Source organism: Callithrix jacchus, chromosome 13, assembly GCF_049354715.1.
Source record: "Callithrix jacchus isolate 240 chromosome 13, calJac240_pri, whole genome shotgun sequence".
NCBI classification, from domain to species: domain Eukaryota; kingdom Metazoa; phylum Chordata; class Mammalia; order Primates; family Cebidae; genus Callithrix; species Callithrix jacchus.
This window is the reverse complement of record NC_133514.1, coordinates 6,353,785-6,380,809: the sequence shown is the minus strand read 5'-3', so window position 1 is coordinate 6,380,809 and position 27,025 is coordinate 6,353,785. Positions and strand designations below refer to the sequence as shown.

Here is a 27,025-nt window from a genome sequence, read left to right as displayed (position 1 = left end):
AGGACAGCTGACAGCAAACCGTCACCTCTTAAGTGGAGACCCTTTACAGAGAGTCAGCAAGCTCTCAGCAAGGAAATGCACACGGCCATCTCCTTCTTTTTATGACTACTTTGATTGTGCATTTTTCAATTCTAAAATACAATCATTAAGCACTTCAAAGAGCCACGCTCAAAGTCATGTTCCCACTCGGGCTGGTGGTGCGCGAGCCTCCCAATTATACGTGATGACTGAGTCACATGGATTATTTTTCCTTAAGGGGAAAGAACTTGCTTCAGTAGTTTTCTTGCTCTTATGTACCAGAAGTAGACTTCATTATTTATCAAGTTCACTTTAGACAAATAGTAAATGTGCCTTCTTTTAAATTTGTTACTTTAAAAATAAAATCAATTTTTTAGGGTAACATAAATATTTGCCTTTTTGTTGATTGATTTTATATGTTAATCCATGGCATTTTCTTTCTCGGCCCTGACTGTCATCTTAAACTAAAAGCACTTTCTCAGTATCCTCTCCCAAACATACCACACACGCAGAGGTGCTTATCTCGTAGGAAGCAGCTGCTCCATCCAGGCTGAAGGTGGAGGCCTTTCTCCCACCTTCCTCAATCCCCCAACTACTCATGCTTAGAGATAATTAGAAGAGGATTCTTTTTGGTTACCTGTTCTCACAGGTTCAAATGTCCCTCTTGATCATATTTTGGAAGAGAACATCTATTCCACAGGGTCTCCCTTGTTTGATATGTTTGGTTTGGTTTTCTGAAAAAGTTACTAGCAATCGCCAAGACCCTGCCTCTTCCTTTCAACTCCATGGGCAAAGAGTGCCTGGCTTTATTCATCTTCTCTTCTCTCGGATGAGTCCCTTGTTTTGCTTAAGTTAGATATACCTTTTAGATATACCTTGATCATCACTGAATAGTTCTTTAGTTCTTATTAAATTTATTAGAAGTAATCAATTTAAATTTGTTATTGATTTAATCAATTTTTATTTTTCTGAAATAGTAACTTACAGTGCTGGAAATAATTCCTAAGAAAGTGCTTTCATTGTGGATGGGTTTTACTAGTTTAACTCAGTTAGACAAAGGCCACACCCTCAAGTGTTTATGAAATCATTTTTATCCATCTTGGACTCCTGCTGAGACAATGCTCCTGAGGTTTCTAGTTGCATCAGTTAATAAGATGGATAAGAAACCCTAATTTCTTAAAGAAGTATCCTTTCTGGGACGTAATGCTTGAATCCTGAAATTGCGGTCATTCCGAGGTTTTGGGGAATGGCTGTGCAGCCACACACTCAGCTTTTCCTGTCTAGGATGCTTGTGCAGATGTCACTTCCAAATTTCAGTTTCTGTGGCCATCTGGAGAGGCTGAGAAGTTTCAAAATCACCCAGCCCAGATCCCTCCCCCCCTCCCTCCCTCCCTCCCTCCCTTCCTTCCTTCCTTCCTTCTTTCTCTTTCTTTCTTTCTTTCTTTCTTTCTTTCTTTCTTTCTTTCTTTCTTTCTTTCTTTCTTTCTTTCTTTCTTTTTCTCTCTCTCTCTCTCTCTCTCTTTCTTTCTTTTGACAGTTCTCCCCTCAGTTCATGTCTTTGCTATCATGTTTTAATGTAAGCAGCAAGCAGAAATCGAGTGGCCTCTTCAACACATGGCCTGGAAATCTCCTCAGCAGTCCCTCTGTGTTTGTCACTGAACTCCCTGCTTCCCACCTAATCACGAAACCACTTCTGCTAAGCTCCTGCCACCTCTTTCAGTTTCCAGTAACGTCTCTCACTCTTCCCGCATCCCTCCAAGAGTATCTTTACAAGATAGATCTCTACTGGCAGTCTCTTGGAGGAAACTGAGGCTTTCTCTATCACGCTCCCCAAAACTCTTGCAGCTCTGACCCACTACCCAGTTCCAAAGCTGTGCCCACATTGGCTTCAGTAACACCCCATGTCCAAGCACCTGACTCTGTGAGGAAAAGTTCACGCAGAGAAGCCAATCCACTAGGATGGAGACAAATGTGTGGGCTTAACTCAGCAAACTGGCTCACAGAGTTGGCAGGGCTGTCTTTGCATCTGAATTCTGAAAGGCAGGCTGTCAGGAAGCAAAGACAGGGATCAGGCTAGGCTCCCTGGCGACGGGTCAAAGCTTCTGTCCACAGGCAGGAGTCTCTTTGTAAGGGAAATTCTAAACCCTCTTTGAAGACTTCCCAACTGATTACCTAAAGGCCAGACAGAATAATCTCCTTAACTTAAGGTCAATTGATAAGGGACGATAATTATGCCTCCAGAATCCCTTCACAGGAGCACCTAAAGTTAGTGCTGGATTGAGTATCTGGGAAAAGCTATGTCTTTATTTCCCAAAATAAGTATGTGATTTTGAAATATTTAGTCACCAGACTAAAAATGTAAAGAGAAACAGGTGAATTCAATTGTAATAACATTTTATTTAACCCCAGTACTCCCAAATATTATTTTGTTAACATACTGTCAATACAAATGTGACAGTGAGATGTTTTATATATTTTCTTTTCATTGCATACTGCGTTTTGGAAATCCAGTGTGCATCATATGCTTAGAGCATAGCTCGTCTCACAGCAGCCACATTTCAGGTGCTCAGCACAAGTCTAGACATTTTCAGTCATGGTTTTCTTCATCACTACTGAGAGCCATCAACACACTTGCAGTTGTGAAGAGGAGAAATGAGCCCAGTGAGTGGTGCCTCATTTCCTGGCTGGCGTCCCTCTGTAGAACACTCTTTCTTCCATTAAAACCCAGAAGTTCTGCAACCTCTGCCACCCAGGTTGAAGCAATTCTCTTGCCTCAGCCTCCGGAGTAGCTGAGATTACAGGCACCTGCCACTGGGCCCAGCTAATTTTTGTATTTTTAGAAGAGATGGGGTTTCACCATCTTTGCCAGGCTGGTCTTGAACTTCTGACCTCGTGGTCCACCTGCCTCAGCCTCCCAAAGTGCTGGGATTACAGGCATGAGCCACTGTACCTGGCCACCATTCACTCTTTTAAGTAGTGTCTCAATTTTCTTCCAACAACTGATGTATCCATTAGAGAAAAGCTAAAAAACATTTATAAAAGTGAAGTTTTATAACTATTTCTATAAAAAGATAGCGTTACATATCTAAAATGTCCAGGAAAATGGACAAACGCTACCTAAAACAGACTATAGGAATCTTTCTTTGCTATTGACAGTTTCCGTGCAGCAAGGGCCATTTTCCAAGTTCATTTGTCACTCTGCCATTAACATAAAAAATAGTATCTAAAAACACAGCATCAACTGAATGCAGTGGCTCACACCTGTAATCCCAGCACTTTGGGAGGCCAAGGCAGGGAGACCACATGAGGTCAGGAGTTCAAGACCAGCCTGGCCAACATAGTGAAACTCCATTTCTACTAAAAATACAAAAATTAGCTAGATGTGCTGGTGCATGACTGTAATCCCAACTACTTGGGAGGCTGAGGCCGGAGAATCACTTGAACCCAGAAGGTGGAGGTTGCAGTGAGCAGAGATTGCGCCACTGTACTACTCTAGCCTGGGGTCAAGAGCGAAACTCCATCTCAAAAAAAAAAAAAAAAGACAGCATCATAGTTTTAGATTTTTCCTGATTCCTTCTTAGCCTCTAAAGGAGGCCTAATAATGATCATTTCTGCCACATATTCTAAACTCAGCCAACTATCAAATCCAATGAAATGCCCCTGGTTTGAACATCCTGCCCATTCTGAGCATAAAGCTCTTCCAAGTGAGGTGAGTCAAGGAAGGACTGACTCTCAAGGTTCCTTTTTCATGAAGGGTCTCTAATTCTGAAGTAATTATCATGCCTTCTCTGGAGCGGGAATATCTGATGGAAGCATTTGATAAATTGCAGTGAGTCAGAAGTGATCCTTCCATCTGGAGGCTGGTGTGGTTAGCCAATGCTTACATTAGCTAATTAGCTCTGAGAAGTGGGGGAACATTACCTTTTCTTCCTGTTACCAGACAGATGAATGGTTGTCATAGCTCAGTAATTATACAAGTGATTCTGTTTGAAATTACGCTTACTTCATTTAGGAATATGAAAACAACCATTATGATTTTTTGCAGGGTAAAACATTATGAGCTGTTTAAAACTGTATGAGTATCTTTACCTGGCAGATTTTTAAAATAAGCAAACATAATGAAGACAAGAGTATATCATTCTATTTTTTAAAGTAAAATGTTCAGTCTGGTACTTCATTCCATCAGTTTTTAGGGGCAATTTATGTAGAGAACTTCCTTTAATGCTAATACACTTTGTTCTATAGAATTAATATTTTGAGTTGCTCCCTGAGTTGAAAACCTCTCTAAGAAAAATAAAGTATTATTGGCAGTTGGAACTGTGGTTATATGGAAGCTAATTGGAGCCAGCCAGAGTCAGGGAATAAAGTTATTATTACCTTAGAATTTCAGATTAGGTTAGCTACAAATTATTCTTAATTTATGAACTCATCATTTACCAAAAACTTTTACAGCTTTTTCTTTTCTATTCATGTCTTCTGTGCATGTAAAAATGACCTTTTAAAGAGTAGTAAAAAGATCATTTATCCCAAAAGATGACTCTTCATTCTACCAAGTGAAAGACCCAGTGTCAGTGTCAGGAGAATATTTTGTGTACTGATTATTTGATCAGGTGGCCGCTATCTCAGAAATTTAGAGAGACAAACACAGGGTTAACTTGTTAATTCCTGTGAATTTGGAGAAATTTCTGTTGTTGTTTCCAGACTCCTGAAGCTGTATACTTTTTATCTGAAGGTCACCTGGGAGAAAATATATGTTTCTCCTTATTATTTTTACTAAGTTATTGGCAATAATATAGTTTTGTATCTTATACCACTCTCATATTCTATTGACGTAAAATTACCTGAAAGCTAACCTTAAGTTGGTGCTAACTACATTGGTAGAGTATGCCAGGGGCGCTTCTCTCTTAGGATTCTTGCATTAGGTGTCCCCTCTCTGGAGCGTCCATCCTCTCCTAGATATCCATGTGAGTGTCCATTTATGCCTCTCATCAAGTCATCTGAACCCACATCCTCCCGTAACCACCTCATACACAGCAAGCCTTCTCCTCACTTTACAAATCTTTTATCTGCCTTTCTTCAAAGCTCTTTTCTCCTTCGGATATTATATGTCCATATGTTTCTTGTGTTTCTTTGTTAATTTCCTGATGAAGACAAGAAACTTAGTTTTATTCTCTCTCCCTCGTACCCTCAGTATTCAACTCATAATGAGTACTGCATGTATGCTCCTTCTTCTCTCTTTTTTTTTTTGAGACAGAGTCTCCCTCTGTTACCCAGGCTAGAATATAGTGACAGTCTCGGTTCACTACAAACTCTACATCCCGGGCTCTAGCCTTTCTTCTGTCTCAGCCTCTTGAGTAGCTGGGATTACAGGCACCTGCCACCATGCCCAGCTAATTTTTGTATTTTTAGTAGTGATGGGGTTTCACCATGTTGGCCAGGCTGGTCTTAAACTCCCGATCTCAGGTAATCCACCCACTTCAGCCTCCCAAAGTGTTGGGATTACAGGCATGAGCCACCTTAACCGGCCATGCTGTGATTGTCAGGCCATGTACTAAATGCCTTATTTTTTTGAGACAGAGTCATGCTCTGTCACCTAGGCTAGAGTGGGACAGTGGCAGGATCTCGGCTGACTGCAACCTCTGCTTTCCAGGTTTAAGCAATTCTCCTGCCTCAGCCTCCTCAGTAGCTGGGAATATACGCACCCACCACCACGCCTGGCTAATTTTTGTAAAGACAGGGTTTCACCATCTTGGCCAGGCAGGTCTTGAACTCATGACCTGATGATCCACCGGCCTCGGCCTTCCAAAGTGCTGGTATTACAGGCGTAAGCCACCACGCCCAGCTATTGTCTTCTTTTATCAATCCTCAGAGCAATCATAAGTGGAGTTATGACTATGATTCTAATTAAATAAGCTGAGTGGCTTAAAATTAGAAAGCTGTTGAGACAGCTACTGACAACCTAAGCCAGGCCCAGAACACAGGTGTGGTGAATGACAGGAAGTTCTTAGCCTCTGTGACATATTATCTTCAGTATGGTTGACAATCTGGACATAAAATTTATGCTTGCTAAAAATGTTTTCCCCTAAAAACATAGGAGAAATAGACTATTCAATATAATTATTAATTTGCTTTTAAAAAACTTCTAATGTGAATTCTGAAATCTCACTAATTTAAATTTAATAAATTGAATGTTTCTTATTTCAAGTAATTTGATTAATTGAGAAGTTACTATAGAACTATAAGATTTCCAGGAACTGCATTTTAATAAACAGATAAGTTACTACTTTATATTAAGTAAGACGAATTGCCTGAAACAAACCTATTTTATGCTTAATAAATATCCATTGATTAAGTGGATAAATGGCATGCATTGGCATCCAAAATTGGTTAGTTTTCTTCTCCCTTTCCACTTTCCTTCTTGACATATTATATTTCCAATTTATCATTCTGTGAATTCTGGTTTCACTGGGGAGAAAGAAAAGATGTAAGTGAAATTTGAGTTTACAAGTTTGGAAAACTGTCAAGAAAGTAACATCAGGTGTACATTAGATCACAGTTATTATCCAGGCACATTTATCAAGCATGTCAGTGAATTTTACTCTCTATTAGATGTTATATTTCCAAGAGGCAAGGCCTTTGCAAGAGTAGAAAGAGACATTCTACTATAATTTGTATTGTAGTTACTTAATCATGCTGCTTAATCACATTGTTTGCTGACTAATTGAATGCCTGTTTAGTACAGAAGCTAAGGGAAGGGAGGAAGTTTCCCTGACTCGACGGGTGCTGTGAAATTGTCCAGTCACAGTCAGGACAGTTTCCCTGGGCTGTCTCCTGTGAGAGGAGCTGCCCGATCTGTTCTTCGCATGAAGTGAAAAACCAGCAGATTCCATGAGTGAGGAGAGAGGCAGGTGATAAACCTTCAGATGTCTAAGTTTCTGAGTCAGATCGTATGGCATCGTTTCATGAATTCCCAGAATACCGGATAAATTCCTATTCAAATAGAGCCCCCATTAGGTGACAAATCAACACTGATACGGTTTTTAGGTAAGATAATGGTGGCCATCCGCTTCCTTTGCAAGGGTCTGCGTGCATTGCTGAGATTTTTTCGACACCCATTTATTCCTCCTGGCTTGTAGGCGGCAGCGCCCTTGCCTGTCTAACTAAAGGATCTCTGAGGGAGGACAGCAGATGGCCCCAACAGGTCATCTCCAAAGCTCCCTGACCAAGGACACTCACTCATTGGATCGGCTTAGTACGAAGCTCAGACCTGTGTCATCTCTTCTTTCTCAGCCTGTTCCATATTCTTCTCTAGCTCTTCCTGTTTTTTTTTTTTTTTTTCAAATGGCAAATTTTTTTAACTTTAACATGTGGTAGTCATGAGAAATCATACCCTCTGGTGCTGGAAGCTGACAACAGAGGAAGATGTGGCTGTGCTACATGGAGGACTGTGTGTTGGCTCTTCTCTCTCCACTATAAAATTCCGAGAAATTAATGTAACTTTTTCTGGCACAGGTAATAAGGTTAGCCGTGGGATGCCTAGAGGACAACAGACACTCTGTTTGTCACCATGTGGACATCAGCTGGTGGAAATCACAGTAGCTCAAACCACAGGATGGTTGTTTAATAGACTCTACACGTGCATGATTGAATTTGCAGTAGTTGCCAGTTGAAAAACAGTTATCCTGGCTAGCAGAAAACCCCAGGTGCAAGGAAGCAGTAACTAACTGAACCCTAACAAGCAGGACAAGGGGCACATCATCAGATGGTAAAGAAACAGATGATTAGGTTGGAGAAGATTTAGAAAGGCAAAGACTGAGGAAGTAGCACAAGCTTTCCACAATGTCCTAAGAAGGGGGAAGGGTTAGAATTAAATACTTACAGTTAGATTCTGTGACTTATGGGGGTTACTCCTATTGAGAAGCGACACCAATATTTATTGAGGAAACTATCAAATGCTAAAAATTGTTCTAATTGCCAATGTTAGACAAGTGAACAAATAGGACACAAATCTCTGGCCTGAATAGTCCCAATTTTCATTTCAGATGACCATTTTTGATGCCCTAATAAAAAATATAGGCAAAAATAATCAATTTGTTATTAAACTATGTTGCAAAGATGGAGAGATTTTTAAAAAAATTTTTTAAAAGAAACATTATGGGTTAATTCGAAAACTTTTAGTAAAGAATGTCTCTGAAGGAACTTCATCCGTGACTTGTTTTCTGTGAAACTCAATACTTCCTAGGGTTGAAAATGTGGTGGGTGGCCTGGTTTCCTACCCATAAAAGTTACTTCACAAATAAAACATAATGCATGAGATACATTTCATGAAATGCTGGTAGCCAATTTTAATAAGTCAAGTGAGGGGCCAGCTTCAAAGCAGTCACCTGGGATATAAAGCCATGGGCGGGGCCAGCTTTAGAGACCCTTCCAGGAGGGAACATCTGGGCCAATGGCAGGGCCAATGGCAGGCCGAGTCCACATTCTCAGTGGGATTCCGACAAATGACTTTCCCTCCGCAAATATTTTTCAAATGCACTTTATTGAGAGCTTGAAATGCATACTGACAATGGCAGTATGACTACACTGATTCACAATTAAATCAACAAATAGTTATAAACTCTACTTGATGTTTATAATAGTCAGTAATTATGAAGTGTTACAAAGTAGGAAAATGTAACATAAAGGTACAACTCAGATTTCATTATCAGTTTTTTTCTAAGATTTTCTAATTGGATAATGTTAATATTAGAGGGCTTTAAGATTTCACATCTAAAGTTTTTGATCCTGAGATAGCGCATTAAAAACAGACTTATTAGAGAGTAAGATATTAGCATATAGGAGGGTCCATGTTTTCATTCAGTCCTTTGTCCAGTGACCTTTAGACCAATGACTCACCTATTGAGTTTTGAAAACCCAGTTATATTTTGCCTATGTTCTTTTTTTCATTTGGACAGTAAATGCCAATATTTTAAAAGTTAATTTTACCACATTTATCAGTGTGGAATAGGTCAATTTTAGCTAATTATTTACACAGTAAATAGGAAGCAACTGAACAGTTGTCTCAAGTCATGCAGCCCCATTTTCACATGTCAGGGACTAGAAGCATTGTATAGAGTGCTGAGAGGTAAATGCAGAAAGTGTGCTATTGCTAAGGTCAGGGGACGCATAGCCTTTTTAAGAGAGAGATCTCAGATGAAGAGTTATGGTAGATTAAAGAAATATGAGGAATAGGCATAATTTATTATTATTGTATTGACATAAATGGAAGAGAGACATGTCTAGTTCTGTAGGCCCTTAGGAAAACCTGGGTAATGGAAGAGAGACATGTCTAGTTCTGTAGGCCCTTAGGAAAACCTGGGTAATGGAAGAGAGACATGTCTAGTTCTGTAGGCCCTTAGGAAAACCTGGGTTCTGTGGTAGCTTCTCTTCCCCCCACAGTAGCCCTTGTAAAGTCACAGGTCCTGTCTGCTGACTTTTCTAGCTGAGTCTCCTGGAATAATAACTGACCTGAACAAAGGGTTAAGCCCAAGGGAGAAAACAGAAAGGATGAGCTATGATGAAGGTGAATCCTTCCTATGAAATGTTGTCATCAGTTTGTGTGATAGAATGTCTGAGGAAAATGAAGCAGAAGTTCTCTTACATTAATTTCTTCTTGTGCAATTACTTTCTTCTGCTCCTTTCTCAAACCCAGTTTAAATTATTGTTAAAACCAGAGTGTCTATGCTGGCATTATATTTCTAAAATATGTCTATTCATTTGAAAAAAGGCTTCTTTCTTAAAGTGGAGGTCTATTAAATTATTTTTATATTCCAGACTAAATTGTATATATTGGATTATGTACTTTCTATGCTTCACTTAGTCTTTCAACTTTTAGGTATCTTCTTTATTCTTAAAGTCACCATTCCTATTTTCTGTCTTAAAACTTGCAATAACATTTTAAGTTCCCTTTTTGCATTGTGCTGTAAAGAAATTTTGTAGTTTATTGTAGACTAGGAACTAAAGCTCGAAAGTGACTTTGGAGATCATCTGCTCCAGAATTCTCTTTTAAAGTTGAAAAGACACGATTTATTTGAGGTCACACAGTGTAAGACGTAGCCGAGATGGTAACTCTGGTTGAATTCCACTGGACACTGTGTTTTGCCCTCTGTCTTACTGCAGTCAGGACAATTAGGTGTGTATGGAGACTCTCTGAACAATGAGATTTTCATGAAGATTCTCATTGAGTCACAATGGGATTTGAAATGCACTGCTTTCGTACTGACAATACTCACGGTGCTATCATCTGTTAGATCCTTTGGCGAGTAGAAAGGCCTTTGGAAATCGTACAATGCTCCAGCATAACCTTGCAGATACCAAAGGTATTGGCGGCTGAGCAACCCACTTGTTCACTGGAGTCCATGTACCAACTGGAATCCATGCACCATTTTTTACTATGATTAGAGAATAGCTGTCTTGAAATTTCCCATCAATGTTATGTCTTTACCATACTGACAAAATGATGTAGAAAAAAACCTTGTTTCTCTGTTTCCAGCTAGAACATGTGGATCCAATCTGCGTGGGCCCAGTGGCGTCATTACTTCCCCTAATTATCCAGTTCAGTATGAAGATAATGCACACTGTGTGTGGGTCATCACCACCACCGACCCAGACAAGGTAAGGCTCCACCTCCAACCCCTGTGGTTCACACATGCTACACTCTGACAGGATCTACTTTAAAGCAAACACCCTGGCAAATGCCATCCATCCTTACACTTCACTGTTGGAATTTAAAAGTTTCTGCCACCTTATGTGTCTAGATACCACATTCATTCCAGACAGCCTGAGATTCAGATACAAAGTGAATATTCTGTGTGGCCCCATTTACTGTTTCTGCAGCTAAAGTCTATGTTCCTCCCTCACATTTCATAGTACTCTCCCTTCTCCCTTATGTCTTATAAGACTCAAGTCTTATCCACTATATCACAAGCTTTCTTAAACACCACAGTATTTATGCACAGTACGACTAAGTTTTGGAAATGCTCCTACTATACTCAGATACAAAAATACTGCCTTTTGGCTGGGAACAGTGGCTCATGCCTGTAATCCTAGCACTTCAGGAGGTTGAAGTGGGTAGATCACTTGAGGGCACTAATTCAAAAACTAGTCTGGTCCACATGGTGAAACCCTGTCTTTACTAAAAAACAAAACAAACAAAAAAATTAGCCAGGAGCCATGGCAGGCGCCACTGTTTGCCAATCCCAACTTCTCTGGAGCCTGAGGCAGGGGAATTGATTGAACCCAGGAGGCAGAGCTTGAAGTGAACCAAGATCCTGTCACTGCACCCCAGCTTGTGTGACAGAGCAAGACTCGATAGCAAAAAAAGATAAAAAAGCTTTTTTTAAAATAGTTCATGTGCTTCTTCTTATGAGCTATATACCTTTTTCAAGAATTAAACATCTGAGCTCCTTTTTCTATTTCTTATCTTAAATACTTGGTATAGAATATATATTTTCCTCCAGGATAGTAAAAGAGAATAATACTATGTTATTTCTCTGTAAGTCTGCATATATAGGTTGCAAATATGTTACTCCATTTTAAATCTTAGGATAAGAAATTGTATCCATAATCAGGTTTCATTGGCTATCAAATGAATTTTCTTTCACTCCTTTTAAGTTCAATATAGATGCTTGCCAGTGGGAAGAAACAATAAAAGGTAGATCATCTTCATATTGATTTGGTTTTTAAAAAAGTCAGGAAACTATTATAGATATGAATTTCACTTAAAATACAAAATATTCAAATAATTATATTTATAGTAATATTAAATTTACTGAGCCCCACTATTTGCCAATTGTTGAGTGATTATCAACAGTTCTGTGTCTAAGTAATCATCTTGTTTTTACATTTTATTAAAATATCCATCTTATCTATATAGTTTCCTCTCAAAGTTGTTGAGTTCCCAGTTCTAAAAGAGAAATATTCTGATTTTAGATTCAGTGAAGTGTTCATTGCAGATGCCTTTTGGTTTGGGTTGGCTTATTTTAGTCCTAAAATCTCACTTATTATTTATATAAAAATACAAGCTTTAGTGAGCAGAGCTGGGTAAAAATCCAGGGCGTTGTAGGCTTTCTGAAACACTGAGGAATTTCTGGGCTGTCTTTGCTGTGACAGAAGCCTCCAAGTTTGATTCTGGTGTTTCTTAGTATGCTAGAGCTGTGTCGTACCCTGGGACATCAACTGCAGTGGAACAAACTTGGTTTTTTCTACATGCTATTCAATGGTTTAGTTATTCAATTTGTTTTTTTGTTTTTTTTTTTTTTAACCAAGAACCTACTATTTTTCAGTACTTGGAATCAGCACTTTAGAAACCAGCTCCACCACTTACTAGTTGCATGAATTTGGGCAAGTTTAACTTTCCTAAACTTCAGAGTCCATATCTGTAAAGAATTATAGTAACAGCATTTACCTTAGAGAGCAGTTGTGAAAAACAGCTAAATCCACATGCTGCCTAAGGAAATGCAGTATCATTATCTATTATAAGCCGCTAATACTAATAGTGGTAACATAAACAAACACAAGATAAATAGGAAAAAAAACACTTATTAACAATTTATTAACTGTTTACTAAGCCATCTCATTAATTTGCCTAACAAAAAGGAGTTTTATTTCTATCTCAATTAACATTATATAGTATATAACTAGTTTATAGATAATTATGGTTACTGGTTTCTGCATTTACAAACTTTAAAATAATTAGAATATTCTGTTTGGTCTCCAGAACGTTAAATAGTATAATGTTGTGAATTTAGAAAAGTTCTGAAGGTTAGACAGTGGTACTTTACAAAAGAAACAGTAAAACCATTGAGTTTGTTTTGGGGACATATTATGTCTTGAACTGAATTAAGAGTAAATAGATCACATCCATTTCTATAAGGGCTCAAAAGCAAGTATTTTATATTATAGGGATTGAGATGTGACCAAGACCAGAAGTATCTGATTGGGACATTTTTAAAATACAGTATTATGCTACTTCTGCAAGTTGAGAGGCAGAGCGAACTCTTCTTAGATTTTTTAAAAAGAAAATATAGCTAAAAAGCAATTAATTAGATTAAATCAAGGGAGTAGGTAAGTTAACCGGTATATGTACCAGGTGGGTTTATGAGAATTGCGTGAATCTATCACAAATTTTAGAAAGGTGTGAAAGTTGAGATTACATAAAACTAGAAAAGCTGGGCAGAAGAAATATCGCAATAAGGGGCTCTCCAGGGAGCACCCTGCACCTGCTGCCTGTGATGAGGCTGCACCAAGACCCTCTCCTGCCCGCCTCTCTGCTCTCAGCCCCTTGACTGCCGCAGAGCCTCAGCTGCTGCCCCAACTGCTCCAGGAATCTCCGGCTTTCTGCCCCAGGCTGTGCACTCAGAGCTTGCACACCCTGCGGGAGTCCTCTCCTCCTTCTGACACAGCCCCACCTGCAGTGAGAGGGAGCTCCCGGCACCCTTCCTGGCTGCAGGAGTGCTCAAATGAGCCCCTCCAGTGGGTCAGACAGAAAACTCTCGGGCGAATTCTCACCGCCCTGCTGCCATCCCTAGCAGGACATGGAGCCAAATGCCTGCAAGGAGGCTGACTCAGTATCCCACTCACAGGTGGGATTTCTTTCCATCCCCTTCTTTCACTCTCTTGAAGTCAAATGAATGGGCGGCCATGTAGCAAGGCCATGCTCTAGGGGAGACCCACGAGGAGATGAACAGGAACACGTGGTAACATCACTGCTTCCTGTGGCCCTTGCGGCCGAGCGGAAGGAAGTGGCCCTCACAGCGTTTTGGAAGGAGACGTGGGAGGCAGAGTTTGGAATCTCATACAAACTTCAGATGAAACATGATAAAATCTGGAACAGAGCAGACGCCACGGAGAGATGCAGGGGCAATTACCCCGGGCTCGTCTCAGGTGGAGACTCAGCAAGACTTGAGACCTTCCAGCACCGGGAGGGAGGAACACACGAACCCCGAGCACCGGGAGGGAGGAACCGGAAGACCCTGGGAGCGCTCGCAAAGGGAACTTCCGGGGGAGCGCAGGTGGTTCAGCTTTTTCCTGCTCGGCTCTCCAGGGCAGAGACGGTATTTCTCCTCCACTCTCCAGATGCCTGCAACCTCCGCAAGCCTTTAGTTTCGAATTCGGTCATGTTTAATGAAAGGAGCAGTGTTTGGCATAGAGATGGGAGACATGTTTTCCAGAATTTGTCTCGCTGACTTCCTTCCTATCTCATTGAGTCAAATGCCAGTGGTCCAATTCCCCAAGAGCCAAGGAAAGAAAAATCTAGAAGCCAGGAAGAGGAGCCGGTGGGTAGTGTGTGGTGGTGAGCAGTGGTGTCTTACCACGTCCAGGTAAGCAGGACGCCAAGGAAAGAGGTTAGAATTCGCACTAGCACATCTTTTGCTCATATGGCGTGATTCCAATTGCACTATCTTCCTTTTAGCTTGCTTTTATGGCTTACAGCCATTAAAACTCCTGGTGTATGTTCTCTGATTTCTTAGAGTTGGCTTTTAAACTTGTCCAAAGCATAAATGACAAATAATGAATTTAGGCAGCTTGGGTTTATACAATTATCTTCTCTCCTATTAGAAGTTTCTTCTATCTGTGTGTTTGCTTATGCAGACTTTCTATATATTTTCTTGATTCTCAGGACTTAATAACTAACTAAATTTCAGTTATTTTGTGTTATAGTGCTTCAGAAAATTTTTTGCCCTTTGTCATTTATCTTAGAGAAATGTTCAAAGAAGAAACAAGCATTCCAGGTTGACATACCCGCACAACCATACTCTTAGCAGAGCACCACTTAGACACCTGAAGGCATCTCAATTAAGCAGAATTACCATCCAAATTAAGCAGCAGCCATTGCCATTAGTGTAATTAGGCTTAATTTGATTCCTTGGGAGACATTCCAAGTAAGTGGGTCTCTCAATTAAGTGCACGTTGATGAAAGTGTATTACGTATTGAACATAAGAGAAAAGAACAGTTACATAAAAGTTTCCAGGCAGTGACTCTTGCCGGAAGCACTGACGAAGCATTTTGGATATGAAGAATTTGCCCACTTCAGTTTGTATGTTTGACCTGGTCTGCAAACTTAGAAGAAATGAGATAGGACAGAAAACTGAAATAAGTTTCCAGCGCCAATGATGGATTACTCGATACTCTCTTCTCTTTCCTGAAACACTGACCTCTCGAGATTTATGCCCTTTCCTAGTCTTGTTTCGGCTTTGACTGTTGTATGACCAAGCGCCGTGGGTCAGTTTATTGCAATTTGTGTAAAATTCCTCATACAAAATAATTAATGGTGGAAGCTTAGCATATCTCCAATAATGCACATGACATGTTATAATATCGTATATCAGGTCAAAAGGAACATGAAATATCCATCATTAGAAATCTAAAACTACTAGGAGAAACTATGTTGTATCTTGTATGCAGCAAGTTATAAAATGAAAGGACTTTCAAGAAGATTCCTTTAGTGGAGAAGCAGATTTTTAAACAATTGTAACTGTTCATTCCAGGGTATTCTGGTAGAAAGTTAATGCAAGGAATATGGTAATATGATTTTTATAAATATATTGTAGACACATTTGACAATCCAGCTATTTTCAGAACTCTTGATGAGTCCTGCAATCAGAATTCTTGAAAAAGTAATATATAGTGTGAGATATGTGATATAGGAATTAAGGTAATATGCTCTTAAAAGTTTATCCCTGGGTCTCCATTGAAAAGATTAAATATGTCGTGAAAGACCTACCTTCTACTGATTTATTTTATGTATAAATGTATGCATGCATGTATGTTACGTATGGGTATATATGAAATAAGCACACACCTATATATACACATGTGCAATATACCAGCTGGAATAAGAGGTGCGTGTGTTCCAAGTTCAAAATTTCTGTTATATGGATCTCCAGTACATGTACAGATACGTGCATAGATATATACACACACATTTTAAATACATTCTCTGGTGACATAATTTCAGCGACTGATTCTAATTTGAGCTTCTTACTAAATACTTTTGTTGCTATTAAAGCTCGTTAAGAACTCTTGGAGCATTTAAAAAACTCAAAACATTAGTGCATGTTATTGGTTTGTTTCTTGTGTACTCTTCTTTTTTCCAACTTTATTGATGTATAATCGACAAAAACTTACATTAAGTAAATCAATAATATTCTTATATTAAGTAAATCAGTATTAAGTAAATCAAGTGAGTTCCCCACAAATGCCAATACCTGTACAGTCATTGATGGGTTTCCATCTCTGGCTCCCATGGAGAACCATCCTAAACATTGGGCACTCATGATGTGTGGAGGGAAGAGGGAGAGTGATGAGGATAAGGAGTCCAACTCTATAAAGAGAAAGCAGGGTGTTCAAGAAGGGCGAGTTGCAGAGAGCATGAGGAAGGGAGCAGAGAGATCAAGGAGGATGTGGTGGAAGGGTAGACATTTCCAGAAATGAGGGGAGGGGAAATAACCCATCCTTTTGCACAGGTGCATTGCTTGGGAATATTGCCAGAAAATAAGGTTGGGCATTTGAGCTGATACCAGATGATAGGTATAATAGGCATTTTCTCTCTTTTCTTCTTCCTTTCCCTCCCCTTCTCTATCCTCTTCCCTTACTTCCTCCCTCCCTTCCTGCCTGCCTGCCTTTCTTCCTTCCTTTGTTCATTTACTTTTTATGTCTTCATGTATATTTTTGTTTTTTAAAACTTTCACTTTGGGTTCAGGGGTACATGTGCAGATTCGTTATATAAGTTTTTATAGGGGTTCATGTGTCACGGAGGTTTGTTGTACAGATCATTTCATCACCCAGGTATTAAGCCTAGTACCAAGTAGTTATTTTTTCTGGTCCTTTGCCTCCTCCCCTTCTGCACCTCCAGTAGCCTCTAGTGACTGTTATTTCCTTCTTTGTGTCCGTGTATTTTCATCATTTGGTGCCCACTTATAGCTGAGAACATGCAGTATTTGTTTTTCTGTTCATGTGCTTGTTTGCTGATGATACTGGCCTCCAGCTTCATCCATGTTCCTGCAAAGGACATGGTCTTGTTCTTTTTGTATGGCTGCACCGTATTCCATGGTGTGCATGTACCACATTTTCTTCATCCGGTTCTTTTTGCATGGCTGCACCGTATTCCATGGTGTGCATGTACCACATTTTCTTCATCCGGTTCTTTTTGCATGGCTGCACCGTATTCCATGGTGTGCATGTACCACATTTTCTTTATCCAGTCTACCATCGATGGGCATTTAGGTTGATTTGGGATTTTGCTATTGTCAATAGTGCTGCAATGAACATACACCTGCACGTGTCTTTATGAAAACAATTTATATTCATTTGTATATGTATTTAGTAATGGCATTGCTGAGTCAAATGGTATTTCTGTCTTTAGGTCTCTGAGAAATCACCACACTGCTTTCCACAAAGGTTGAACTAATTTATGCTCCCACCAACCGTGTATAAGTGTTCCCTTTTCTCCACCACATTGCCAGCATCTGTTTAATTTTGACTCTGGTAATAGCCATTCCAACTGGTGTGAGATAGTATCTCATTGCTGTTTTGATTTGTGTTTCTCTAGTGATTAGTGATGTTGAGCTTTTTTCATATGCTTGTTAGCTACATGTATGCCTTTTTTGAAAAGTGTTCATATTTTGTCCACCTCTTAATGGTTTTTTTTTTCTTGTAAGTTTATTAAAGATCTTTTTCAGTAACTCTTCACATCCTCTGTGGACAAGGGAGGAGGGGAGGATTGAGTGTGGTGGGGCTGAGCACATGCACAGCACACCAGGAGGGTCTGGTGGAGGCGGGGAGGAGCATTGCAGCGGTCTCCAGAGCCAGACCTCAGTGCATCTTCTTCCTACCACTGACAGGGTGTGGGATTTGGAGGGCTATAAGTCCTGGGCCCATTTGTATTTCCTTTTGTATTAATTGTATCCATCTTTACGTTTTGTTGTGAGTAATATATAATCAGTTTAAAGCACCTGGGGTATTATTATCTGCCATGTACTAAGTCCTCCATCTTTTTATTCTTTTTCTCACGCCTTCCTCCTCCTCCTTCTCCTCCTCCTTTTTCCCCTCCCCTCCCCTTCCCCCTCCTCCTTGTCTTCTCCCTTTTCTTTCTCCTCCCCTTGTTGTCCTCCTCCTCTCCTTCTCTCCTCCATCTTTTCCCTCTCCTCCATCTCCTCCTTCTGCTTATTTTAAATGAGTAGGGTCAGAAGGAGATTAATGGGGCCCTGCATGACAGGCAGGGAGTTTAAGTTTTATCCTCAAAGGAAATGGGGTATCAGTGTATTATATTTATGAAAGGAATGGCATCAGAATATGTATACAACGGGGAGATTGGTCTGCTTCAGTGACGGCACAAGACTGGAAGCAGGAAAATTCAGAGACTTATTCTAACTATGAAAGATTATATGCACCTAAATCAGGATGCTTGCATGATGTTTGGGGGGGGGAAGCACATAATAGATTAGAGAGATATCTCAGGGTTGTGCCGTTAGTCACAGCAATTTGTATGTTTACATTATACCTTTATTAATGAACAGCTTCTAACATATAAAATAAAATAAGAATTGCTATAAACTTAATGCTTGCAAGAAAATACTGTTACGTTTGTATCATCTGCTTTTGGCAAAGGAGCTTTAACATATGATTCAATGGATTTTTTATAGAACTTGAGGTAACAAATTCAGAGATAAAGAAGAGGCATTCATTTGCATTTGAAGTATTTGAAGGTGAAGATAGAAATCTATGTTATGTATACTGATTTAAGACATTTTGAAATACAATTGAAATAGGGTTCAGTAGACTTTATTTACTTAACTCGGGGATGTACAGATTGGTGGAGAAGCAGAGATTAGACACACAACCATTTCCTATACTAGGGAAGGGAGCCTCCCCCTCATTCAGTCAGACACTTCCCAGTGCAAAGCCGTGATGGCTCTGCCTCACCTCGATGTTAGCTTTCCTCATGTGCCACTGGGGAAAGAAGGACACCCAGCCAACTTGCTTTCACAGACGCCTTAGTTCCTTTGGGCTGTCATCATTAATTTTGTTGTTGTTGTTAACCTGTGCTATACGGTTAGGTAGAGGGTTTTTTTTTTCCAACGTTTGTTTACATTCAGGGGTACATGTGCAGGGTGTGCAGGTTTGTTACATAGGCGAGTGTGTGCCATGGTGGTTTGCTGCACAGATCTTCTGTCACCTAGGTATTAAGCCGAGCATTCCTTGGCTATTCTTCATCAGTTTTGTGGTGTTGGTTCATTACTGTGTCCTTGTCAACTCTCCAGCATTTGTCTCTATGTCCCAGTCGCTTCGTTGTCATTGCCTTCCCCATTACCACTGCTTAATAGCTGCAACTTTTTTCATAAACTGAGTTTGGCTTTGGTGACCACTTCCTCCTTAAGCCTCTATCATCACCCTTTCCAAGACTGGTTGTGTTTTTTGTTTGTATTTCTGCCCCAGGGGCAACTACATTCTCCTCTTTCTGCTGAATTGATTTTTTATAACATCCCAGTTCTTAAGTTTTGGAACTAAATTTGTTTGTTTTTACTGCCGTCTCCTGGAACTGAGAAATAAAATAGAATGCAAGGTGCATGCAAACGTGAAACACACACACACACGCACGCATGCACACCGCGCTGCACTGCTCCCGCCCGCTGCGGAGCCAGCATTTCCTTTTTTTTTTTTTTTTTGAGACCGAGTTTCACTCTTGTTACCCAGGCTGAAGTGCAATGGCGCGATCTCGGCTCACCGCAATCTCCGCCTCCTGGGTTCAGGCAATTCTCCTGCCTCAGCCTCCTGAGTAGCTGGGATTACAGGCACGCGCCACCATGCCCAGCTAATTTTTTGTATTTTGAGTAGAGACGGAGTTTCACCATGTTGACCAGGATGGTCTCCATCACTTGACCTCGTGATCCACCCACCTCGGCCTCCCAAGGAGCCAGCATTTCTAGGAAGACTAATCCCTCATCAGTGTAGAAGGTAAAGTGTTAGAGGTAAAGAATGCGGCGCAGCTGTAGACAGTAGACCTGCAGCCATTCAGCAGGTGAATGTCTACACTTGTGTAGGAGTTATTTATGGACACTGAGGAAGACAAAAAAAGAAATCCAGGTAACATCCTGGGAGAAGAGCTTACAGGAATTAATCATTGATTTTTTTCTAAATAAAAGTTTCTTAAGTTAGGGAGAAGGGAAAAAATTCTAGTGTTCGATAGTGCAGTCGGAAAATTATAGTTGATGAAAATTTATTTTATATTTCAAAATAGCTAGAAGAGAAAAATTCTAATTTTCCTAACATGAAGAAAGATACATGTTTGAAGTGATGGGTATCACAGTGACACTGTTTAGTCGTTATGCATCATATACGTGTGTCCGAGTATCACGTGTACCTCAAATATATAAAACTATGTTATATAAATAAGTAAAAGTAGTTTAAAAATGCAGAACTTTAATGATTGTGTGCCTAGGATATACCCAAAAGAATGAACGTTAGTATTCATGACAAAAAGGTTAAAAAATTCTTTTTGTTGTTTGTTTGAGATGGAGTCTAGCTCTGTTGCCCAAGCTGGAGTGCAGTGGTGTGATCTCGTCTCACTGCAGCCTCTACCTTTTGGGTTCAAGTGATTGTCCTGCCTCAGCCTCCCACGTAGCTGGGATTACAGGCACCCACCACCATGCCCAGCTAATTTTTGTATTTTTAGTAAAGACGGGGTTTCACTGTGTTGGCCAGGCTGGTCTTGTATTCCTGACTTCATGATCTGTGTGCTTTGGCCTCCCAAAGTGCTGGGATTACAGGTGTGAGCCATCGTGCCCGGCCAGGTTAAAAAATGGTTTTACTTGTTTGCTTTTTTTTTGTTTTCTATGAGTAAAGTGTGTGTGTAAATGGTTTAAGATACAGAGCAGTGAAAATATCTATTTCTTTGGAGCTCAGTTATCTTTTCAGCTCTTAGAGGTGGTCACTTTTTTTTGCCTTTTAATATGTTACCTGTTTATTTTATGCATTTGAACTTTTACAATTTTAAAAAATTTTTAGCATTTTCCTTTTTTAAAAAAATTGCACTTTAGACTCTGAGGTACATGTGCAGATCATGCAAGATTATTGCATAGGTACATTCCTGGCAATGTGGTTTGCTGCCTCCATCCCTCTGTCACCTGTACCTGATATTTCTCTCTCCCCAGCCCACAACAATGGACCCCAGTGTATGATGCTTTCCTCCCTTTGTCCATGTGTTTTTATTGTTCAACCCCCACCTGTGAGTGAGAACATGCTGTCTTTGATTTTTCTGTTCTTGTGTCGGTTTGTGGAGAATGATGGTTTCCAGATTCATCCATGTCCCTACAAAGGACACGAACTCATCATTTTTTATAGCTGCATAGTATTCCATGGTGCACATGCGCCACATTTTCTTTGTCCAGTCTATCATTGATGGACATTTGGGTTGGTTCCAGGTCTTTGCTGTTGTACACAGTGATGCACCGAACATGTCTATGCATGTGTTATTATAATAGAACAATTTATAGTCCTTTGGGTATATACCCTGTAATGGGATCACTGGGTCAGATGGAATTTCTCTTTCTAGATCCTTGAGGAATCACCATAGTGTCTTACAATAGTAATTATATGAGTAACAAAAAGCAAAACCTTTTTTTATTCAGCCATTGTTTAAATTTCACCCTCGAAGGTAACTGGAAAGGAATATGAGAAAAGTCAGTAAAATCATGGTTTGCATGAAGCTATGACTTTAGAAGGAAAATATCAGAAAATGAACAAATGCAACTAAATAAAAAATATTCACATGGTGCCAAATATGTTAGGAGAATGAAATATGGTGGAGAAATAAATTTTTAGCAATATTCATAAAATGAAGAAAAACTGCAGCTGTGTGTAATTCCTCCTATCCAGATCATGACCTAGCAAAGAATGACATAGTATTTTAAATGCGTTTACTTTCTTTTTTACTTCATGCTATCTTATGATCACAATTCTGTGCTGATAGAATGCATTAAAAAATAATTACCAAATGGATGGATTTTATTTTTAAGTTCAGGGGTACATGTGCAGATTTTTTACGTAGGTAGACTTGTGTGATGGGGGTTTGTAATACAGATTATTTCATCACTCAGGAATTAAGTCTAGTGCCCACTAGTTGTTTTGCTTGATCCTCTTGCTCCTCCCACTGTCCACCCTCCAATAGGCTCCATATTATTGTTATTTTAACCAATCACTTGTTTAACATATACATCTTTGTGATTTTTTTTATTATTAACTATAATAGTGTTTTTAAATTCCTGGCGGTTACTTTTTTTTAACAGATCCAGGATATTTGCCTTCAGCAAAATGTCTAGAAATAAAATTTTACTGAGATAATACATAAACATATTAAGGGAAGAATTTAAGTGGGGAACTTTTGATTTTGCCACGTAGGCTAAAATAACTTCTGGATTGCTGTGGCACTCATCTGTGTTCAATCTTAATGTGTGTGTGTGCGCGCGCATGTGCGTACATACATATGCCTGTGAATGTGTGTACACGTGTGTGTGCATGTGTATATGTCCTTTTAATACTGAACAAGACGCAGATGGAGGAAAGGCGGGCTCCCAAGTCTTAACAGATTCTAAAACCCTCATCGGTTGATGTTTTGTACCCTCTGTGCCACTAGACTTTAAGGAATATGATACAGATCTCTATTCTACATCATGATTTTAACATCTCATTTTTCATCTTTCCCCACCTACTACTATATTATTTACATAAGATTTTTATTTCTCTTTTTGTTTTATATATATACTTTATTGCACTTTGCATTCTGGGGTACATGTGAAGAACTTGCAGGATTGCTACATAGCTACCTACATGGCAATGTGGTTTGCTACCTCCATCCCCGTCATCTTTATCTGGCATTTCTCCGCATGTTATCCCTCCCCAACTCCCTATCCCCCACTGTCCCCCTGGTACCCACCAACAGACCCCATTGTGTGATACTCCCCTCCCTATGTCCATGTTTTCTCATTGTTCAACACCCACCTGTGAGTGAGAACATGCCGCCTTTTTTCTGTTCTTGTGTCAGTTTGCTGAGAATGATGGTTTCCAGGTTCATCCATGTCCCTATAAAGGACATGAACTCATTTTTTATGGCTGCATAGTATTCCATGGCATGTATGTGCCACATTTTTCCTGTCCAGTCTATCATCAATGAGCATTTGGGTTGGTTCCAGGTCTTTGCTATTGTAAACAGTGCTGCAATGAACATACATGTGCATGTGTCTTTATAACAGAATGATTTATAATCCTTTGGATATATACCCAGTAATTGGATTGCTGTGTCAAATGGAATTTCTATTTTTAGGTCCTTGAGGAAGTGCCACACTGTCTTCCACAATGGTTTAACTAATTTACGCTCTCATGAACAATGTAAAAGTGTTCCTATTTCTCTACATCCTCTCCAGCATCTGTTGTCTCCTGATTTTTTAATCATCGCCATTCTAATTGGCATGAGATGGTATCTCAGTGTGGTTTCGATTTGCATTTCTCTAATGATCAGTGATGATGAACACTTTTTCATAAGGTTGTTGGCCTCATATGTCTTCTTTTGAAAAATGTCTGTTCATGTCCTTCACCCAGTTTTGAATGGGTTTGTTTGTTTTGTCTTGTAATTCTGTTTTAGTTCTTTGTAGATTCTGAATATTAGCCCTTTGTCAGATGGGTAAATTGTAAATTTTTTTTCCCCATTCTGTTAGTTGCTGGTTCACTCTAATGATTGTTTCCTTTGCTGTGCAGAAGCTCTAGAGTTTAATTAGATGCCATTTGTCTATTTTGATTTTTGTTGCCAATGCTTTCGGTGTTTTAGTAATGAAGTCCTTGCCTATGCCTATGTCCTGAATGGTTTTGCCTGGATTTTCTTGTAGGGTTTTTATGGCGTTAGGTCTTACGTTTAACTATTTAATCCATCTGGAGTTAATGTTAGTGTAAGGTGTCAGGAAGGGGTCCAGTTTCTGCTTTCTGCACATGGCTAGCCAGTTTTCCCAACACAATTGATGAAACGGAATCCTTTCCGCATTGCTTGTTTTTGTCAGGTTTGTCAAAGATCAGATGGTTGTAGATGTGTGGTGTTGCTTCTTGGGCCTCTATTCTGTTCCATTGGTCTATGTCTCTGTTTTGGTACCAGTACTATGCTGTCTTGATTACTGTAGCTTTGTAGTATAGTTTGAAGTCAGGTAGCATGATGCATCCAGCTTTGTTCTTTTTGCTTAGAACTGACTTGGCTATGCAGGCTCTCTTCTGGTTCCATAAGAAGTTTAAGGTGGTTTTTTCCAGCTCTCTGAAGAGGATCATAGATAGCTTGATGGGGATAGCATTGAATCTATATACTTTGGGGAGTATGGCCATTTTCACAATATTGATTCTTCCTAACCCTGAGCATGGAATGTTTTTCTGTCTATTTGTGTTCTGTCTTATTTCCTTGAGCAGTGGTTTGTAGTTCTCCTTGAAGAGGTCCTTTACATCCTTTGTTAGTTGTATTCCTAGGTATTTTATTCTCTGTAGCAATTGTGAATGGCAGTTCATTCTTGATTTGGCTCTCTTTAAGTCTGTTACTGGTGTATAGGAATGCTTGTGATTTCTGCACATGGATTTTGTATCCTGAGACTTTGGTGAAGTTGCATATCAGTTTAAGGAGATTTTGGGTTGAGACAGTGGGCTCTTCTAAATATATAATCATGTCTGCTGCAAATAGAGACAATTTGACTTTCTCCTTTCCTAATTGAATACCTGTTATTTCTTTCTCTTGTCTTATTGCTCTGGCTAGAATTACCAATACTATATTGAATAGGAGTGGCAAGAGAGGGCATCCTTGTCTAGTGCCAGATTTCAAAAATAATGCTTCCCATTTTTGCCCATTCAGTATGATATTGGCTGTGGGTTTGTTGTAAATAGTTTTTATTATTTTGGGATACATTCCATTTATACCCAGTTTATTGAGAGTTTTTAGCATAAAGGACTGTTGAATTTTGTCTAAGGCCTTCTCTGCATCTATTGAGATAATTATGTGATTTTTGTGTTTGGTTCTGTTTATGTGGTGAATTATGTTTATAGACTTGCGTATGTTGAACCAGCCTTGCATCCCCAGGATAAACCCTTCTTGATCATGATTGATAAGCTTTTTGATGTGCTGTTGCAATCAGTTTGCCAGTATTTTATTGAAGATTTTTGCATCTATGTTCACCATGGATATTGGCCTGAAGTTTTTTTTTCTTGTTGAGTCTCTGCCGGGTTTTGGTATCAGGATGATGTTGGTCTCATAAAATGATTTGGGAAGGATTCCCTCTTTTTGTATTGTTTGGAATAGTTTCGCAAGGAATGATACCAGCTCTTCTTTGTAGGTCTGATAGAATTCGGCTGTGAACCCGTCTGGACCTGGGCTTTTTTTGGTGGGTAGGCTATTAATTGCTACCTCAACTTCAGCCCTTGTTATTGATCTATTCAGGTTTTAGACTTCTTCCTGGTTTTGGCTTGGGAGGGTGCAAGTGTCTAGGAATTTATCCATTTCTTCCAGGTTTACTGGTTTATATGCATAGCATTGTTTGTATTAATCTCTTGATTGTAGTTTGTATTTCTGTGGAATTGGTCGTGATATCCCCTTTATTGTTCTTTATTGCAACTATTTGATTCTTCTCTCTTCTCTTTTTTATTAATCTGGCTAGCAGTCTCTCTATTTTGTTGATCTTTTCAGAAAACCAGCTCATGGATTTATTAATTTTTTGAAGGGTTTTTTTTGTGTCCCTATCTCCTTCAGTTCTGCTCTAATCTTAGTTATGTCTTGTCTTCTGCTAGCTTTTGAGCTTTTTTGAACTTGCTCCTCTAGCTCTTTCAATTTTGATGATAGGGTGTTGATTTTAGACCTTACTTTGTTTCTCATGTGGGCATTTATTGCTATAAATTTTCCTCAAGTCACTGCTTTGAATGTGTCCCAGAGATTGTGGAACGTTGTGTCTTCATTCTTATTGGTTTCAAAGAACATCTTTTTTTCTGCCTTCATTTCATTGTTTATCCAGTCAACATTCAAGAGCCAGTTGTTCAGTTTCCATGAAGTTGTGTGGTTCTGAGTTAGTTTCTTAATCCTGAGTTCTAATTTGATTACATCATGGTCTGAGAGACTGTTTGTTATGATTTCCTTTCTTTTACATTTGCTGAGGAGTGATTTACTTGCAATTATGTGGTCAGTTTTATAGTAGGTGTGATGTGGTGCTGAGAAGAATGTATATTCTGTGGATTTGGGGTGGAGAGTTCTGTAAATGTCTATTAGGTTTGCTTGGTCCAGCTCTGAGTTCAAGTCCTGGATATCCTTGTTAATTTTCTGTCTCCTTGATATGTCTAATATTGACAGTGGAGTGTTAAAGTCTCCCACTATTATTGTGTGGGAATCTAAGTCTCTTTGTAGGTCATTAAGAACTTGCTTTATGTACCTGGATGCTCCTGTATTGGGTGTGTATATATTTAGGATCATTAGCTCTCATCATTGCATTGATCCTTTTACCATTATGTAATGCCCTTCTTTGTCTCTTTTGATCTTTGTTGGTTTAAAATCTATTTTATCAGAGACTAGGATTGCAACTCCTGCTCTTTTTTTTTTTTCTCTCTCTCTCTCTGTTTGCTTGGTAAATCTTCCTCCATCCCTTTATTTTGAGCCTATGTGTGTCCTTGCATGTGAGATGGATTTCCTGAATACAGCACACTGACGGGTTTTGACTTTTTATCCAATTTACCAGTCTCTGTCTTTTGATTGGGGCATTTAGCCCATTTACATTTAGGGTTAATACTATCATGTGTGTATTTGATCCTGCCATTTTGATGGTAGCTGGTTGTTTTGTCCATTAGTTGATGCAGTTTATTCATTGTGTTGATGCTGTTTACCATTTGGTATGTTTTTGGAATGGCTGGTACTGGTTGTTCCATTCTATGTTTATTGCTTCTTTTAGGATATCTTGTAAGGCAGGC

At 39.4% G+C, this 27,025-nt stretch overlaps 1 protein-coding gene across 4 annotated transcripts in view; it reads left to right on the top strand.

The window, feature by feature from the left end:
• CSMD1 (CUB and Sushi multiple domains 1) overlaps positions 1–27,025 on the top strand; it is a 2,142,320-nt gene that overhangs the window by 1,471,665 nt on the left and 643,630 nt on the right. For 3 of the 4 annotated variants that reach the window (XM_035269622.3, XM_017963591.4, XM_008979004.5), the window contains exon 10: positions 10,550–10,671. In XM_035269622.3, coding sequence (XP_035125513.3) covers positions 10,550–10,671 — 122 coding nt within the window. Of the gene's footprint in view, positions 1–10,549; positions 10,672–14,048; positions 14,379–27,025 lie in introns of those variants that run through there. The other variant, XM_035269623.3, reaches the window with a different exon arrangement.